The sequence below is a fragment of the Buteo buteo genome, chromosome 28 (genome assembly GCF_964188355.1).
Source record: "Buteo buteo chromosome 28, bButBut1.hap1.1, whole genome shotgun sequence".
Lineage (NCBI taxonomy): Eukaryota > Metazoa > Chordata > Aves > Accipitriformes > Accipitridae > Buteo > Buteo buteo.
In genome coordinates this window covers 7,378,436-7,397,062 of record NC_134198.1, presented here as the reverse complement: position 1 = coordinate 7,397,062, position 18,627 = coordinate 7,378,436, and the positions used below count along the sequence as shown (strand labels likewise).

General features: G+C 38.5%; 2 protein-coding genes across 2 annotated transcripts in view; both read left to right on the top strand.

Moving 5' to 3' along the window:
• Window positions 1-12,184, top strand: part of SAMTOR (S-adenosylmethionine sensor upstream of mTORC1) — a 37,102-nt gene extending 24,918 nt beyond the window's left edge. The window contains exons 4-5 of the mRNA XM_075059184.1: window positions 4,419-4,533; window positions 9,415-12,184. Of these exons, the coding sequence (XP_074915285.1) occupies window positions 4,419-4,533; window positions 9,415-10,044 (745 nt within the window). The 3' untranslated portion in view covers window positions 10,045-12,184. The remainder of the gene's footprint in view (window positions 1-4,418; window positions 4,534-9,414) is intronic.
• A 2,534-nt stretch (window positions 12,185-14,718) lies between these two features.
• The window catches only part of TMEM168 (transmembrane protein 168), a 29,024-nt gene continuing 25,115 nt past the window's right edge, over window positions 14,719-18,627 (top strand). The window contains exon 1 of the mRNA XM_075059182.1: window positions 14,719-14,801. The gene's annotated coding sequence lies outside the window, so the exon portion shown is untranslated. The remainder of the gene's footprint in view (window positions 14,802-18,627) is intronic.

Genomic DNA, 18,627 nt, shown 5'->3' with positions numbered 1-18,627 from the left:
AAGGCTTCAGAATTTTTTTCCCCTCCCATCCTTGATAAATAATAATTTAAAACTGTAAACTAGGAGATCAGCACTTGAAGTGATTAATTTCAGAACTGTATGACCATAAGGAAAGTCACTTTAACTGCTCTATTTCTATTTACTTCCAAGAGAAAATGTCACTTACCTGTACAGCACATAGTTGAATAATAGGTGCATTTTTAAGGGGGCTAATAATCAAGAACTGCAGTCCATTTAATAAAGTTCTTGAAATAAACAAGTGTGGGATATATTTAAAATGCACTCATTTCCCAGGCTATATATACTTCTTTACCAGTTCCTGATCTTTAACTATTCACATCTTGTTTTTCTACCTGTACATTAATGCATTGGAGAATTGTCGATCCAAGATGTGCTTGGAGATTACCTACAGTAGCAAAGTACTTCCCTTGCTTTTAATGTTGCCTTGACTGAAAATCATTAGGAAACAGGAGGTTGGAGGGTGATTATCAATTAATTCAGCAAGACTACACTTCTAACAAGGTCATTGGCTCACTGGATCAGTGGTTGTCACCTAGATAAGTTATATCCTTTAATGAGGAATCTGATTTAAGAGTTACAGTGCTGAAAAAGTAGGTATCCGAACCAGTGGTCTTCAGACCATTTGAATCGATGGTCTGTGTTCTCTGTATATATTCAGTGACCGAATCTAAGTGCTTCTGAAGACCTTCAAAATGATTTCAAGCACCTAACTGATAACTGGGAGCCTGAGAATTGCTATTAAGCGACTCATTGCACCTGTGTTCTGAGAGGCAGCAAAACCTGACAAGCAACAGGAAGTCAAGACACAAGTGAGCATCTGAATCTCTGCTACTTTTACGGTTTCAAAGTATATTTGCATTGAACTTAGACTACAAGGTTCTTTGGATGTGACACACCTATCAGAGTGAATTTGCCCTGTATCAGATGCCTTAGATCTGTTGTCCATTAATGCAGAAGAGAGTTTCTGGCTTCTGGTCAGCTAGGAATCCAGAGTTGTAGCTTTCTAGAAGTGTGCCCCTTCACCCAGTCAAAAATAACGCTGCAGCCAAGAATGCAGGCTTTGTAAGAGAGGAAGACAGAATACATCACAGTGATTTTTTTTTTCTATTTTTTTTTCTTTTTTCACTCTACCGTAGGTGAAATGGGCTCTCCTGGAGATTAGAGGGTTCTGGGTTGTGCTGCTTAATTTTAATCTGTACAAGTATTTCACTCAACACTTTAAATGGAAAATGTTAAGATCTCTAGAGGCAGTTTTCTCTGCACTACAGTCACGTTCCCTCTTGTGTTTCCTGTGGTTCCATGTGTCTTCTATTGCTGTTACCAGACACATGTTTTTGTGTTTGAATGAGAGAGAATCTGCCATTAGTGTCTCCATTTGCTAGACAAAACAGATGTGCTGGTCTGAGAAACCTCATACTAGCCTTGCATGGAAAAAGACACTACTTGACTTCAGCCCGTGCTTGTGATTTATGGCCGCTAGGATCTGAATGGTCACTCTGCAGTATTTAAATTCCTGTTGTACAGATTACGTTGTGATCATCTTCATTCTGAAATAGTGTCAGTACTGACTGACTTACAGGACAGCCTGGTAATGTGTATGGTTTTAACTTAAAGATAATTGTTGCACTATTTGCCTTGGTGATGCTGGTATTTTGACATAAGTATCCCCTGGATATCTTCTATTCCATGTAGAAGCAAAATCCTTAAACTTGGCATTATTTTTCTGCCAAATGCAACAAGAAATTTCGTCTTGCTTCTCCAGCATCCTCTCTGTGGTAGGTCACTGGGGGTTTAGGAGGAGCACAGAGAGCCCAGATCTCTCTATTGCTGCTTAAAGATATTTTTTTCCTGCAGTATTTCTTACTGCTTTGTTGTTGCTATAAGCACAACCATGGCTTTGTTGGACTCCATTGGCCCTGCAGATCTGTTTCTGAAAGTTTTTGCAGTTATCTGTCTCTCTAGGGCTGAATCTTTCCCAGAAAGATGACAAGCGATATTTTGGAGATGCCAGTTGGAATTGGCTACAGAAACTTGAAGCAAAAAGCAACATTTGCTTGCTGGAAATTTATCATTCTCCTCCCTGTGAATTCCCTGTGAAAGCTATGAGTTCACATTTTTTTGCCTCTATTAATGGATTTTGGGTGTTCTAAGATCTTACAAGTCATGATGGAAATTTTTAGATGCATCCTCATAAATGGTCTAATAGAACGAGCTCAAACTGTTGGGTGCTAGTGGTGCTGTGTATCTTTTTTATATTTTTGATATGTGGATGCACTCATCAAGTTGGCATTTAAAGAACAGGTGGATGTAAAGTCTGTACTAGTGGACTTGCACAGAATTGTTTAACTCCAGCATTTACTGGTTTGTTGCAATTGCAAAGAAAGAATAAACAGCAGGGGCCTCCAAATTCAGAATGCAAGGAAATTAAAAAACTAAAGAACAATGTCTTTGATTGTAGGATGTATTCAACAGCTGAGTCCTTGATATTAGTGATAACTGAGTGCAACATTCAAATTTTAATTCATTTAAGAGGGACAGCTTATCAGGTTAGGCAAAATAAGTGCCAGGACAAGGCAAAACCTTTAAATGTGGACAAGATAACTGACTGCCAGTACTTCTGTACAGGTGCATTGATCTTATCTGATACTACGTTATATATACTGGTAACTGGCTTAGTCATGAAGAAAATGCTTATGGTTGCAAACTTGAAGACCACAAATGTTCCTCTAGGCATTGGTCTAGGAGACTATCCTTTGGATGATAAGGATGCTTTCAGAGGCAAGGCTGCAGTCACTATCCTCAAAAGTTGCCAGGCATCTCTTTTTAAAACTATATATTTAACTTAAAGAAGAGAGCAATGATGTCTTTAGCTTCATAAAGGCATTTCAGATTGGTTTTGCAGTTGTGTCACAGATGATGTCAGAGCTTCCCAAGAAAACGCAAATCTCACCTGCCAGCCTCTAGCATATCTTCTGCTGTGCTATAACAGGAGCTTCCACCAGACAGTAAAAGAATGTCCTGTCTTCGTTTCTTCGGCCTATCTTCTTTCTGATCTCCCGCTCCTCCATTTAGGTTTTTTTTTTTACTCCAGGAAGTTTTGGAAATCTGGTTGAGAAGATGATTGGCCAGTTATTCAGTGTGAGGTTTGGGGTTTTTTTTCATTTTCTGTGATGTTTTAGGAGGGTATATATGCATTTCTGCAGCATTCTGGAACTAAAGTTTTAAAGTGTCCTCAACAGTCTGTCAACCTCTTTCTATCACTCTAAGCAGTAAGTCATGATTTCTCAAGTTAATCCCCTCCTCCCCCTTTTTTTAATCATTCACCTTTTGTTGTTTCGTAGCATAGTTAAGTATTTAGCATTACAGCCATTGGCCTTCCTACCTATAATTTCACCTTGAATAGTAGGGTGGTCATGCAGTGGCAGATAAGGAGATAGATTTTTGGCTTACTAAAATGTTCTCCAGAATTCCTATGGGATAAATCGTTGTTTTTGAGTACTTCAGAAGTACTCTGATTAGGACTCTCTTTCTTAAACCAGATGGCTATTTTTGCCTATTTCTCATTAAGAAGCTTTTGGATATTCCAAAATAAAACTGATTGCCTTGCATGAAATAGACTTTTTTTTTCCCAAGTAGTTTTGAGGGAATACTTCATTTCATTTAGATGTTTAGAATAACTTCCCTACAACTCGAGCAGCCAGTTTTTAAGTTTGTGGCTCTGTATGGACTGATAAACTCTTTCACAGCATCCATTGAAAATAGAATTGGAGTGAACATCCAGCAGTCATCCATTTTAAAAAAATATTCACTTACATAAAGCAAATAAAATGTTTTAAAATTTTTGCAGGGAATAACTAAATGCTTTCATTTTTAGATTTTTTTTTTTTTTTTTCTCACCTTGGAATACCGTTATGTGTTCTCCTGTCTTTATTAAACCAATTATGGCACTTCAGATGCTCTTTAAAATGGGACTGACAAGTAGGTAGGTCATTGAGTGTTGCCAGTTTCTCTTTTTAAACTCCTGAAATTTTAACTCTGGTGACTTGTGTGACTTCAACACCAATAAATATGACAAAAAGATAAGTGGGAAACACAAAGTAATAGAGAAAGCCTGTCTAGTGGACACACAAGTTGCTATTTTAGTTTCTTACAACAAGTACACAAGTCAATAGTATTACAGCTGCTCTGAACGTAACTCTTCTGCTTGAGGACCATCTGCTTTACTGATGGAGCTTGGTTCATTAGGTATCTCAGCAATTCAAGTAAGGCATTCACTTCTATTAGTCACTACTGTGGTGTTCTTTGAGAAATTTTTTGCGTTAGTTATCTGAAATTGTTACTCAGAATATAATTTCAAAAATGATGTTTGATAAAACTGAATTCTTGCTGCTTCTTAGATTGCTCCACTCCTTGGGGAAGATCAGATTACTTGATGTTGGTAGCTGCTTTAATCCATTTCTGAAGTTTGAAGAATTTCTGACGGTTGGCATAGATATTGTTCCAGCTGTTGAGGTATGTAATGTTTGCTAAATTTAATATAAATTTGATTCTCAGATATTTTAGAATGCTTCAAAATGACTGAAAAAAAAATGTTTAATACTTGACTATGCATCCTAAATATCTGTACTTTAATAGGAACTGTGGCCCTCCTACTACATCCTTTCCCATGAACAGGCTCTAAACTGTAGTTGTGTTTTGTTTTAAAAATCTGATTTTTTTTTTTCAAGAATTATGCCTTTATAATGCAGTTGTGAATCTTAACATTGGAAAATTTTAGTAGCCACCTTTAATGGCATTTCAGGTGAGTCCTTGAATCCTGAAAGGCATAAATAAAAATTGAGTAGGCTTACACTTAGGCATGAACTTCTCAGAAGTTGCATTTGCTGACAGAAGGAAATGATCAGTGACTGTACTTGGTGAGTTTTTCTGGTGAGTTTTAGTAACCAGAAGTGCATTGTAAGGGGGTTTTTCTGTTCATTGCTAGAAATATTATTGAACTTCCGCAATTGTGAGGCCAAATTTATCAGCAGTTTTGGGGTATATTGCTTCATTTTCTCTAGGTGATAAAGTTTTCAAATGCATTAATTCTGCTGCAATCATGTGTTCTTTCTGTCTTTTGCTCTTTCATCAGTCCTAATAGCATTTATCAACCAAGCAAAATGACAAAGTGGAATGAAAATGAAAAGATACAGAAAGGAATACATTTCTGACAGAAAACAGAAAAAACTTTGACCATACCCATCTTGACCACTTACAGTTTAAAATCAGGCTCTATTAAAATCAGTGGCCTAAGGTAACTCTCTTTAGAAGTGGAGAGGTGAGAAGTGTATGAGTACAATAATACACTTAACTTGAAAGTAATGTTCTCTTATTTGCTGCAGTGTGGTTACATGCTAAATGCATGGTATTTTGTTGTGGTTACCAGGTTTAGTCCACTAATGCCTAATTTATATTTTTGCGTATATGCTTGGAGATAATGAAAGATATTCTTGAAAAAAATCTGAGTCTGATAAATTGCCTTTTAGTGTCATTTAAAACACAAAGAAACTTTGAGTGGACTCCACCTTGCCTAATTTGAAGAATAGGCATCGTGATTGCCTTCTACCACTTAAGAGGCTGTAGGACTTCTGCATAGGGCCATTGGGCATGCCACAGGATGTAAAGGAGACACATGCCACTGAAGTGGCAGCCTGTGGCATCTAAAATGCTAATACATGGCAAGTAAATTTCCAGCTAAGATACATAGATCATGGGTGTCTACATCTGGGGTTCTAAGTTCCAATTACAGTCAGTGGAGATCTATTAAAAATAATCAGTGAAACCTAAACGTCTGCTGCTTCACAGTAGGTGAGCTGTGTTCTGACCTCGTGGGCTGTATTGACTTGCTCTCCAGTGACTATAATGGCAGCTTAGGCACCTGAAGTTATATGAGCCGAATCTAACCATTAATTTTGGGGTATGCCTAGTTAATATTCTGCTACCTAATCTATCATGCTGCTTTCATAAGAAAATTACTTTTGTTCTCATGAAATTCAATTTAAATGTACAGTGACCAAAACCATTACTGGACGAGTCCCAGAAAGGTTACTTCTGCAGATGTAATGGACGAATGTGAGTAATCCATGCCAGACACCAGGAGAGGGAGTAGTCAGGTAGCTGCAATTTCTGTGTACTAACCAGTTCTTCAGGCTCTCTCCCAGTACAAGGGAACGATAAGATAATTGATTTCTCGTCATCTGACAATAGTTAGTACCATAGCTTGATGATAGGGAAGTCCCTGGAGTGCTACTGTACAGACCAACGTAGTTACTGTAAGACCTGTCTCGGGCTCACCAGCTTCTCTTACTTCCATTCTTTTGGAGACTTTGATGCGTTCAGGGCACCTTGAAACCTAGCTAGCAAGCGTTCTTGGAGTGACATGGAGTAGAGTTTGTGCACTCAAACACATCTGCTAGAATAAGCTCAGGCCTGTCTCCAAAACAGAATTAATAAGCCCTGATGTATTCAAGTTGACTCTACTTTGAGCTGCATCAGCACCATAACCTCCTGAATAAATTTATCTTTAGGCCAGCAGTTGCCTGGGCTGACTTATGGTTTCAGAATAACAGCCAGAGTGTTCTTATGGTAGTTAATATCATCTTCTGACCTGAAAAATTGATCTGACGACTCAGTGGTAGAAGCTGAAAATAGAAGATTGGTAAAATCTTCTGATTTAGCAGATCTTTTAGGTAAGATACCAAAATACTTTTTGAAACACATTGAAGCATAGAGGCTTCTTAGGAAGTCAGTTTCTTGAATAAAGTTGAATAGAGGGTTAAAGAATTCCTTCTTTAATAAAAATAGAATGATCCACTTTCTGCATATGGAAATGCTTTGGATATAGCCTAAGTAGTTGAGTAAAATACTTCGGCTGATTTGAGGAATAAGAGGGACGTAATTGTGAAAAAAATAGGAAAGGAACTGAAATGTTAGTTATATAATAAAAGAATTAATGTCTTCAAAATGTTTAAAATCTCTGTTTCATAGAGAGAGAATGTAAACTGTAGAGATAAGAAAATGGAAATTTATTTCCATTAAAAGGTTTTGTGTTTTGAAGGGGAGGGGAACTGCACCAAGAAAAGATTAGTATTCTGTAGGCATTATTCACTCATTTTCAGTGTCTTTGGTGTAAGGTACACTAAGGGAAATGTGCAGTATTAGAAATGAGCAAGGAGGGAAACTGAGACTGGGGTAAACAGAACAGGTTTCTTCTTGACCCAGTTTTTTTGCTGGCTATTCCTTCAAACATTCTGCTTGTAACACAGATATTCCAGAGTACAATTAGCAGTGGTTATTTTCTTAGAGAAGTTTAATTTTTCTACATTAAAAAAAAAAAAAAAAAAGACAACAGAAAGATGGCAAACTTGTCATGCAGGGAGAATCTCCACTTTGGGAAAATCCAAATACAATTTCATACTGCTGCAAAACATACTGAATATGCAGCAGATATTGTATTGGAGTAAATATAGTCTGAGACAAAAGAGGCAGGAAGGGTACTGGAATTAAAAATTAGAATATACAAATAGGATTGTGTTCTTAAATGTCAGTGGATGCACTGAAATACAACTGCTCTTTCAGTGTCTAGGAGGACTTTAACATCAGTTCAAGACTTGTATATCTAAAGTTTAGTAGCAATTTCCAGTTTAGCAGCATTTTTGTCCTAAAACTGTCTGCAGAGTTTAGATTCTACTCAAAACATACTTTAGTCCCGAAATTGTCTTTAACATTATTTCTACATGACTGTTTTATGAGTATTTTTCAATGGTTTAGAAAGACTTGCAGTCTAAATTGTTTTTTCAACTGTATATGTATAACCTCTAACTTTTTAAGCTTTGCATCTAAGTAAAATTAGCATGTTACTCTGAACAGTTATTCTTCAAAGCATTTCTTTCTTTTAAAACTTAGTAGAGGATATAATGAAATTACTACTGTTAATTTCCTGTTCCAAGTATTACAAGGAAGCAGAATATAGCCCTGCAGGTATAGTGGTTGCAATTAAAATTTCTTGATTATAGCCACATAATGCAAGTCTCTTTCTTGATTTTTGCATATTGGAGGCCAAGATTAAAGCTACTGAAAAATAAATCACAGATCTTTTTTTTAACGTTGATAACTTTTTCTAATTCACTGCGTAGTCTCAGAAGAGAATGTGATTTTATATAAACAGAAATAACCTTCTCTTCTACTTAGAAACAATTTTGTGTATCAGTTGTTTTATGAATACCTTTACAATAGTGTTCTAGTGATCTTTTTTGAGTATTGTTTCATAAAACATGCTATAAATATTTTTGTGGTATGAAAATGCAGCAGATCTAACTCCAGCTTTCAGATGGGCTCCACAATGTTTTGTGTCTGCTTTCATGTTCACTTACCTGTTTAAAGTGTCATTCACTGCACATTCTCTAGGCATTAATAGCAATTTTTGTTGCTATCATGTCAAAACCTGTATCTTAATACCTTTTTTATGAAAGAAGTCAGTCCCAGGTTTTGATGAATGTAAAGTGTCAAAACTTAAATGTAGTGAATAGCATACTATTATTCTTATTTTTTGAATGCTTAGTGATTAAGGATGTTAAGAACTTGTTCTTCTGTATGTTGCTTTGTGGTGCCATTGCCCGTCTTTGACAGCTTGAGCGCACAAATGATCAACAGATGAATTTATAGCCCTTGCCTTACTTTGGTAACTGCCCAAATGTGTACTGCTACACTTTGCATTTACAGCAAGGTTAAAACATGGACCTGCATCACTGCTGCAAAGCAGTTAGTGTACTGTAACTTTCTAATGTATATTGTCTTGCCATAGCTGCTTTGTTCTGTACCAGTAAAGAATGACACTTTTTTTCAAGTGACTAAAGTACTAAGTTTCTTGGATTCTTTTTGAAGAACTGGTGGAAATACTGAGGTATCAAATTTAGTTTCTAATTACTGATTTCAGGTTTATAAAAACCTACGAAAGGCTTCCAGCATCTGGAGAAACAAAAGCAATGTAGGCTTATCTGAGTTCTTCTTAAATCACTTGTGAGAGAGTTGATTTGATACTTTGTTCTATTTACGCTAAATTTGTTGGGGTTGGTTTGTTTGTTTGTTTTTTAAATTAACAGTAATCGGCTATCAAATTTCTAGTAGACTACTGCACATCTAAAATTCTTCTTTGCAACTGTAAAAGCTAGCAAGATGTGTTTAACTGTTATTTTAGATTGTTTGATTTAATAGCAAGGGGAACATTCAGCAGGCTTGACACTTCCTCAAGGGAATGGAGAGGTTGTCATTGATTTTTCTGTGGATTTGGATTGTATTTGCTCTTTAAACTAGCCTTGATGTTTGTTTGGTTTTCTGTTTTTCTTATTCCACCAGAGCGTGTACAAATGTGACTTCTTAAATCTTCAAATCCAGCAACCTCTCCAACTGGCACAAGATGCTATAGATGCCTTTCTTAAGCAACTGAAAAATCCCATTGATTCTCTACCTGGAGAACTGTTTCATGTTGTTGTTTTCTCGCTGCTCCTTTCTTACTTTCCATCACCCTACCAACGATGGATATGCTGCAAGAAGGCACATGAACTTCTCGTATTAAATGGCTTATTGCTTGTAATAACTCCTGATTCATCTCATCAGAATCGCCGGGCTATGATGATGAAAAGCTGGAAAATTGCCATAGAGTCCTTGGGTTTTAAACGCTTCAAGTATTCCAAGTTTTCTCACATGCACCTGATGGCATTTAGGAAAACTTCCCTGCAAACAACAAGTGACTTGGTTAGCAGGAACTACCCAGGAATGTTGTATATCCCACAGGATTTCAACAGTATAGAGGATGAGGAGTATTCCAACACTTCCTGCTATGTTCGATCAGATACAGAAGATGAACAGCTAGCTTATGGTTTTATGGAGCTACCAGATGCTCCTTACGACTCAGACTCTGGAGAAAGCCAGTCTAGTTCAATTCCTTTCTATGAGCTAGAAGATCCTATATTGCTTCTAAGTTAATGTAGTCATTGAAATGCCCTTTCAGTCAAACCTCTTGCTTAACTAATTTTGCTATACTAACATGGGCTCAACACACAAAAATGGTTTGCATAAAGAAAATGCAAAGGTTTACAGAGTTTGCTATTTTTTTCTACTTTTGAATTTTAAAATTTATTCTTGTATGAAAGTGAAAAATACAAGTTTTATGCAAATGACTCATGTCATAGCATAAATTGCTGTTACTTTCTTTAGATTTATATCACTAATTTTTTTTCCAGAAAGGTACCATTCTTTTCTTTAGTGCTGTGAAGTGTGAATTCTATTTAATTTGCTAAATGTTGTTTCAATATTTTAACTCAATGTGGTTGAGCTTAAGGCACTGGAGTTGGTGGGCTTCTGAGAAGTATATGTAGGAAGAAATAATTTGCACTTTAATTAAATGTGCAGATAGGTTAAGACACTTGGTTACACATGTCCCTTCTTAATTATGGAACAAAACTTTCTTCCCAAAATTTGTTTCACTCTGGTTAAGCCTGGGCTGGAGAAACTATAATGCTTGCACATTTGATTTTGTTTATTGCAGCCCTCTCGAGATAACACCAAATCGAGATAACACCAAAACACTGGAATACATTAATCCATAGTTATACATACTGTATAATTTCATTGCATATATAGTAGTTAGATTTCCGAAGAGGTTATTCCCCCCCCAGAGGACTATGGTACGTCTAGACAATTATGTTTCAATTCAAAGCTGGAACATGGTTTTGCAATTTTATGAGTGTACAAGCACTAATGTGTATCAGTATTTCCCCAGTGATGGTGTTCTGTATTCTCGTCAAACTGTGTTTTTTGGGGAACAGGGTGGGTTTTGTCATGTTTTAAAGTAAATTATTTATGCATTTTAACAACTTTTTCTTTAATTGTTCTTATTTGTAGACCTCCCAGGTTATACGGTAACTACAGACTGATTTTGTAAAAAGGAACATAATTACAGAAGTTTTTCAAAGATACACATATTTGCACAAAGCTGTGTATTCAGACCACACAAATGAAATTAACATACACTATTTGTTTGCTTATTTGGACCTCCAAACCTCCTGTTTAGTTAAATAAAAACTCCATAGCTGTCTGAAAACTGGTCTGCACTGTAAGGAAATGGAACAGAAGTGTTTTACATCTATTAAGTTTTTTAATTTGTATAATAAATTTGTGAGGTTTTGCAGGAAAAACCAATTCTGTTCAGTGGTAAAAATAGAAGATTCAGTACTTCGCTTAGATTTCCCTCCATTTAAAAATAATGGCCAGGATTTTCAGATTTGAATGTTAGGCTGTTAAATCTGTATGAAAGTGCCTAATAATAAATGAACTAGGTGCCACATCATGGTTTTAAGACTGACTTCAGCAAAATGGTAGAAAATACTAATATATAGTTTCATAGTGGTTGTGATGAAATACACCTTACACCATATTAAGCTACCATCTTATATTTATAATACAGAAGTTACCAGATAAACTGAAGTGGTAGTGTGGATTTTACAGGGCTTGCTACAAAAATGAAACTTAGTCCTTCCATTGAAGTTTTGCACTGAAAGTGTCACGGTTTGACCTACCTTTTTTTCTTTTATACTGTTTCCTACAAAGAGCCATCCCGCATTGGTCCAGCTTACACTCAAACATGATCTGGACTGCAATGCTTTATTCTTTAACATAAGCTTTTTGTGTCTCTTTCCTTAAATTTAAGGCATCCCCTAATACCCGATTCAAATTTGTTATTCAATCTGAATGATACAGTTATATACAAACTAAACAATTACATTCTGATGTGGAAAAAAAAAAAAGTTTAGACATACGAGTATCATGGTCGACTTTATTTAATTTTTTTACAGAGACTGTTTCTCTAATGAAATACACAATGGCTTCAAAATTGGCTGTAAGTCAGTATTTGCATCTAATGCTTTACCCCTTCACTTTCACTAAAATGTTTGTCATTCAAACCCTTTCTTCTTCCCAGTTAACCACTGACTCCAGCAGTGCTCATGTTAAAGCTAAAATATTGGTGCTACAAATTCAGCTGTTTATGGAAATTTAATCTGTGCATACTTCAAAGTGTACCTAACATTTTAACTGATACTCCTTTTAAAAAAAAAAAGTTATATACCAGTTAACATATATGTTGGCATCGGTTAATGTAAATTGGTTTGTGATTCATACAAAAAAGCAATTCAGACCAAGACTTATCCCCTAAAAATAGTTTAAAATATTAACATTTTGGCAGGTTGGTGACACCATTGTTTTCGTGGTTTAGGGACCTGAGATTCATAACAGCTTGGGTTTTGGTTTTTTTGGTTGGTTGGTTTTTTGTTTTTGTTTTTTGTTTTGTTTTTACAAGGGACAGTAGATTGTGGTGGATGCAGAAAGTGGGATTTACATAAATACTTATACCTCCCTGAACAATAAGGTGGTGATACTAGGAGTTGTTGGATATTTGGCTTTGGTGCAAGAAGAATGTTTCTAGGTTATGAAATATTCGAAAATTACGACTGTGCAAGAGATCTCTTGTTCTTAAGGTGCTGGAGAGGAGAGGGAAGAAAATGTGTATTCACGTTTCTGTTGTCTTTATGTCACTACTTTTTGTGAACAAAGCACATTTATTAAAAAAAAAACACTTGAAAACCTTTTTAAAAATTGTTTCTTTGGGGTGGAGATGTTGTCCTTTTTTCTTCCTGTACAATCGGTTTATGCTGAAATCCAGTGAAACCAATGCAGAGTTATTTTCTTTATTGTCAAGAAAATAGTTGTGTTGGGTTTATTTTATAAACAACTGAATTATAGTAAAGATGTTAAACTTGGTACTTCAGTTTCAGCTTCTACATCTCTGTTGGGGTCTTTGCTTTATGGAACAGTTTTTGGAGTTCCTCCAGTCGATCCCGTATCATGTTTCTTTGCCTGCCCGCTCAGGATGTGACCATATTCTAAGGCAGTTCCTCTCTTCTTTTTCTAGATGTTCTTAATTTCTCCTCTACCTCCCTGAAATATCTTTGCAGCACCCATTGTACGTTGGCCCTTTGAGGTCATTGCTGTGTTTTTCTACGTGGTGATTTTGAGTACTGGAGGTGTTGGGAAAAGGATGGCAGTGGGAAAAGAAACCCAAAGAACTGAAAGTGCAAGGCTCCTACTCAGATCCAGATTCTAAGAAAATTAGATTTCAGCAGAACTGAAGTATGTCCCTAGCACTGCAGAGCCTAGCTGGTATATTCTGGTCTTTTACCTGACAGTGAAGATCAGAAAATGTGATTTCACAGCTGTTCTCAGTATTGCTTTCTGCAGAACCCCTCTGTCCTTTTCTGCTTCAGGGAGACTTGCTGACTTGCTTTAAAAGTGTGATCATTCTAAGTCTTTTTTTAATTGTATCTCCATCAGTCAGCAGCATATCTTTGATTCCTTGCAGTTCGGATATATTCAGGTTTTCTGCTCCTTTTTCCTTGTTTCCTCAGTTTTCCTCAATTCATTGTTTTGTACCTGTAGAATAGCAGGAAGATTTTTTTAGAAGGCTTGCATTTCACAAAATTGCATAGAAGCTTAGTTGTTTTTTACCTTTTTAAGTAAAATGTTCTCCAAGAAGTTCAACGAATAGTTGTATAAAGAGTATTCCTATATCACAGTTGGACAGATACAGTACCAACTAAATGTCCATGATGCTGGTAAAGCATCTGAAGCAGGTGAGATTTACTAAGCAACTGAGCTTTCTGCTGTTCTGCTTGTTAAAGGAAAACCTCTTTGGGGTTTGGTTTTGTTTTTGTTTAACCCATGTAACTTTTAGGCCTGTTGGCTGGTTTTATTTAAAATTTGAAGAGGGGGTAAGGATTGTGGGGATGACCGAGGTTCTTGTGAATCAGTTGTCTGAATAACTGAGGCAGGAAAGACAGACTGCCAACGTTTAGGCGTTTGCGTACCCAGCTGCCATCAGTCAGCACTAGTGCTTCTTGACTGGGGCGAGGAAGGGGCTGGTTGTGGCGACAAGGGACGTAACTCCGCAGCAGGCCAGCCCTCTTGCAGTCCGAGGAGCGCCTGTGCAGCGGCTGTCCGAAATTCACTCAAACTGGACCTACCCTCCTTTTGCCTAAGCGATGCGGCTCTTACGATCCAGAACCTTCCCGCTCTCGCCCACCCGCCTGCAAGGGCGGATTCAAAACCTGCGTTTCCAACGCGAAGCGTCGTCGAACGCCGATGGTGGAGGAAGCGTGTCCTCTGTACAACGGGAGGGTGGCGGAAGATTTTGTTTGGGAAGCCGGGGTCCGTCCGGGACAGGGCTCCTGCTACCCAGGCCTGGGAGGGGGTGGACAGGGTTCGGCCTGTCTCGCAGCCCCGACCCGAAGGCGGCTTTCCCTCTTCTGCGTCCTAGGCACCAGCTCGCCGTGTTTACAGGTTTGGGTGGTTTTCCCCCCGGTTCTTCCAGCCTCTTAACCTTGCGGTTTTTGTGGAGAACGCGCTTTCGCTCTTGGCTATCCCCTGGATGCTACCGCATCCCCTGAGAGGGAGGCAGCCGCGGGGCCGGAGGCTGCCGCCGGGAAGGCGGTGAGGACCCCGCTCTGCCCCGTCGAGCGCAGCCCCCCCCTTCCACCCACCGCCTCCTCGCCCGGGCCCGGCCTGGGCCAGCGGGGCTGCGGCGGCGGCGTTTGAGCCTCGGCGCGGCCCGTAGGCGGGACGCCTCGCTCGGCCTCAACATGGCGGCGGCGCTGCGCGGGGGGCGGGAAGTTTCCGGGACGCCTGTTGAGGTGAGTGAGGGCCGGGGCCGGGGCCGCCTCCTGCGGGGGGTGGTGGGGGGCTCCGGCCGGCCTTGCCCCGGCGCTGTGTGGCGTGCAGCAGGGCCCCCCCTCACCGCGGGGGGCGAGGGGAGCCGGGCGGCCTGGCGGGCGGCAGCCGCGGGGGAACGGGCCGGGCCGGGCCGGGGCAGGAGGTGGTGGTTCGGGCGGGCGCTCTCCCTGTGTCCGGCGGCGGTGATCCCTAACAGGGGCTGGGTGCTAACACCGGGACACTGCCGGAGCCGTCCTGCTGAGGTTTAAGCCGACTGTATTAAGAACGACTTTCTGTTTAAAGGAAGTCTCACAGAGTGGCTTTAGGGGGACCCCCCCCCCCCCCCAAAAAAAAAAAAGAAGAATAAAGCTGAAGGAAGGTGGGTCCAGTATTTTAGATAGGCCTCACCTGGACTTTAAATCAACTGCGGTTAAACTACTGACACATCGCTGGGTTTAGCTTTTTTTTTCTACTTTCTTAGACATATTAGGGTAGAAACTACTTTGGGAATGGAGTTCCTTTACATATAGGAAGGCTCTTGGATAGTTTAGTCTCTAAATCTCTACGTAGACGCCAGGTTTTGCTTAAAATTGCGCTTGCAAAAGTTGACAAATATTTAAAAGTGGGTGTACACATTCTGTTTTGGATCTCGGTGTGATTTGCTCAGATGTACAACCTGAAACTTTAAGGCCATTAGTTAAAAAAACAAACACACCACCGCCCTGATTTTAAATAGTCTTTGTGTAAACGGTCAAAGTCTTAGCAGAAATGAGTAACAAATAGCTATGTTTTAAAGAATAAGTCAGCCATTGAAATTGTTCATTGAAATTGTCTGAATTACTCTTTTACGTTTATTTGGCAATTTCTGCATGATGGGATGCATTAATCGTGAAAATGCTGCCTTCTCCTCTTTTCACCAAAAAGTTGACCACGTGTTTTCATTAGAAAAAGACTAATGACTAATAGCGTGGTTTAGTAGCACACCTGTTTGCTAATTGGCTGGAAGATCAGGAAAAGGAGGTTGCATTCTCAGTCCGAGCTATCGTTTTGCAAATACTTAGTGCTCGAGCAGACTTTCTGTTTTTCCACTAGGAACAGACATATTCCCCTGCCCTGGCACTTGGCACAGCACGTGGGGCAGCAGCAGAGGAGCTTCTCTTTTCTGTTTCTCATGATGTGATAGCAGCAGAACTCCACTTGGCACGAGCTGAACCAGTCAGAGTAGTTTTCTGTCAGAGTGGCTGCTTGCCTGCAAGGGAGTTTGCCAGGGTAACAATCCCACCAGAAAATAATTTAGCGACCGTAGCAAAATTTTAAGCCAGGCGGTAAGTGGGAGCTTCCGCCCTTTGCGTATGAGCCAGCCTGCTGGCTTCCGTGAGGCTGTTGTCCAAATTAATGTTTATAGTGTTAGCCCCTTGACTTGGAGGGGTTCCAGAAAGGCTCAGGAATCAAGATGACAGGATGGCATGGCAGATGTGCTTCAGCGTAGCAGTAATCACGCGTCAGTGCTGTGGGTTGGAAGGAGATGGGAGATTGTTCCTCTGTATTTGTGGTTTGAACAAGACGTAACTGGGGGCAGCAGAAGGGCATGTGTAGGAGTTGAAATAAATGGCTCCAGGTGTCCATAAAGCAAATGTTGATTGTAGTACAAGAAACAATGAGACTGCAGACAGTGCTGTGATACCTGATGTATTGTGACCTGGAATATGATCGCTAACTTTGAGCTGTGTTATCTACATAAAAGTAGAAACAAATGAAAGGTGGAGACGAACAGTAAGCATATTGCCAAATAAGGGGAGAAATATTACGAGATCTTAAGCATCAGGCAACTCAGAATTAAGTTTATATGTGTGAAACATTAATAATAACGAGTACTATGAAAATGCACCATTGAAATCCAAAGAACTTTAACTTCCAACGGCATCATGTAATAACCATTTGCTTTAAGTATATGGTATGAATTCTATTTCAGTTAAAACAGATTTTTAATGCGGAGTTCTTCCGAGTAAGATCTGCAGTATTGTTAGGTGTTTAACGTAATTTGCAAATATATGTTACCAAACTTAATTAATTTAAACAATAGGATTTCTTAGGCCTAGTTTGTCTCTACACTAATTACTCAAGCTGGTTTTACACTGGGTGTCAGTCTTCAAATCAGCCAAAGCTTGTGGACAAATCAGTCAATTCTCTTTTTCTTTTGTTGTTCACTGGTTTAAAGAACAAGAATTTAAAAATCAAAGAGAGGATAAAGTCTAAGTTTTGAGTTTCAGTCAGGGTGTCCTGTCATACTTCCCCCAGCGTTATAAATACAAGCAGTAAGCTATAACCTAGCTCTGAGTGTTCTTGATATACTGGTTGCTCTGAAGTCTCTGTAAGATGGGCAATTACATAATTACTTAAAAAATTATAGAGGCTCTTTATGAGTCTTCTTATGTGTTGGGGACTCTGCCCATAACCTGTATAATCATACTCTTAGATAAACTTTTTGTTAATAACTTCAAAAGCAAAAGGCTTACATAAACTACACAGGATTTCAGTAAGTTTTAACTAAGGGAATTTGGATGACTGGTTGTTCTGGGGCTCTTTGTAATTTGTGACACTTCTCAAGAAAATCAGAGATGAAAAAATACTGATGCTGATTTTCTTGTGATCCACCTGTTGTTTTCTGCTTTACTTTATCTGGAGGTATAGGCTCTGTTTTATTCATTCAGTGACTCCTGGTTTAGAGTTTCTAGGCACAAAAGGATCAAAATTGGAAGTATATGTGGTTCTCTTTACATGTAGTTTCACAGAAAGATTTTTCTCTGAGTAATTCTTATCAATTTGTCATTATAACACATTTTGTGTACAGAGTATGGTTGTGATTTCAAAGTACAAAGTACATTTTTTGCCTTTAACTAAAGAGCTCTGAACTGTGCCTCTGACAACTTTGTGTTAAGTAGAAAAGTATATAAATACAGTGAAATGGATATTTTCATGGAAACAGAATTTCCTGAATAACTTTTTTTCCCTAATTATAACAATTAGTAGCATTGTTTATGTGTAAACTCCCTAAGATTAAACACCAATAGGGTTACAGTGGTCCTCATGTTTCAAGGCTGAGTTCAGACCAGGAAGAAGCTTATCCCATAAAAGAGTAATGATCTCCGATGAAATCTGCCTAGCCACGTTTTCTTACAAAATTCCCCTAAAAATACTACTGTCTGTTCCTGTACTATATTTAAAAGAAAAGCATGTCAGTTAAATGGATCTGAGTAGGAGGCACTTATGTTCCAAATATAATATTTATCCCGATCATTTTATTTGTTTTTTTTTGTGGGGGAGAAAAGTGGCTTGGAGGGGTGAAAGTGAGGGCTTTGATTTTGCATTAGGAAAAGTCTCAGAAAATATTGCCAGATCAGTTGATACATTTGTGGGTCCACTCCCCTTCTGTGAAACGGAGATAATGATAATATCCTTTTTCATTATCTACTGTGGGTTAAGCTCGTTAACGGATTATGAAGTTCTTTTTGTAAACCCTGTAGCTATTTGATTGCTAAAAGGAAGTCTTGCAAAGCATACTGAAAAGGTTTAGTATAAAGTGAGAACTTACCAAATGTAATGGTGAAGTAAAACAATGTTTTAAAAGAATATTAAACTATTTTAGAAGGTAATGGATATCATAGCAATATTTTGGATACCCACAGATACCTAATATAGATACCTAATGGATGGATTTTGTGGAAAAACTGCACAGGCCAGGTTTGGTTTACCTTCTCCACTCGTACAAATTATGAAGTAAGGTTTATGCAGAACCCATTTTATATT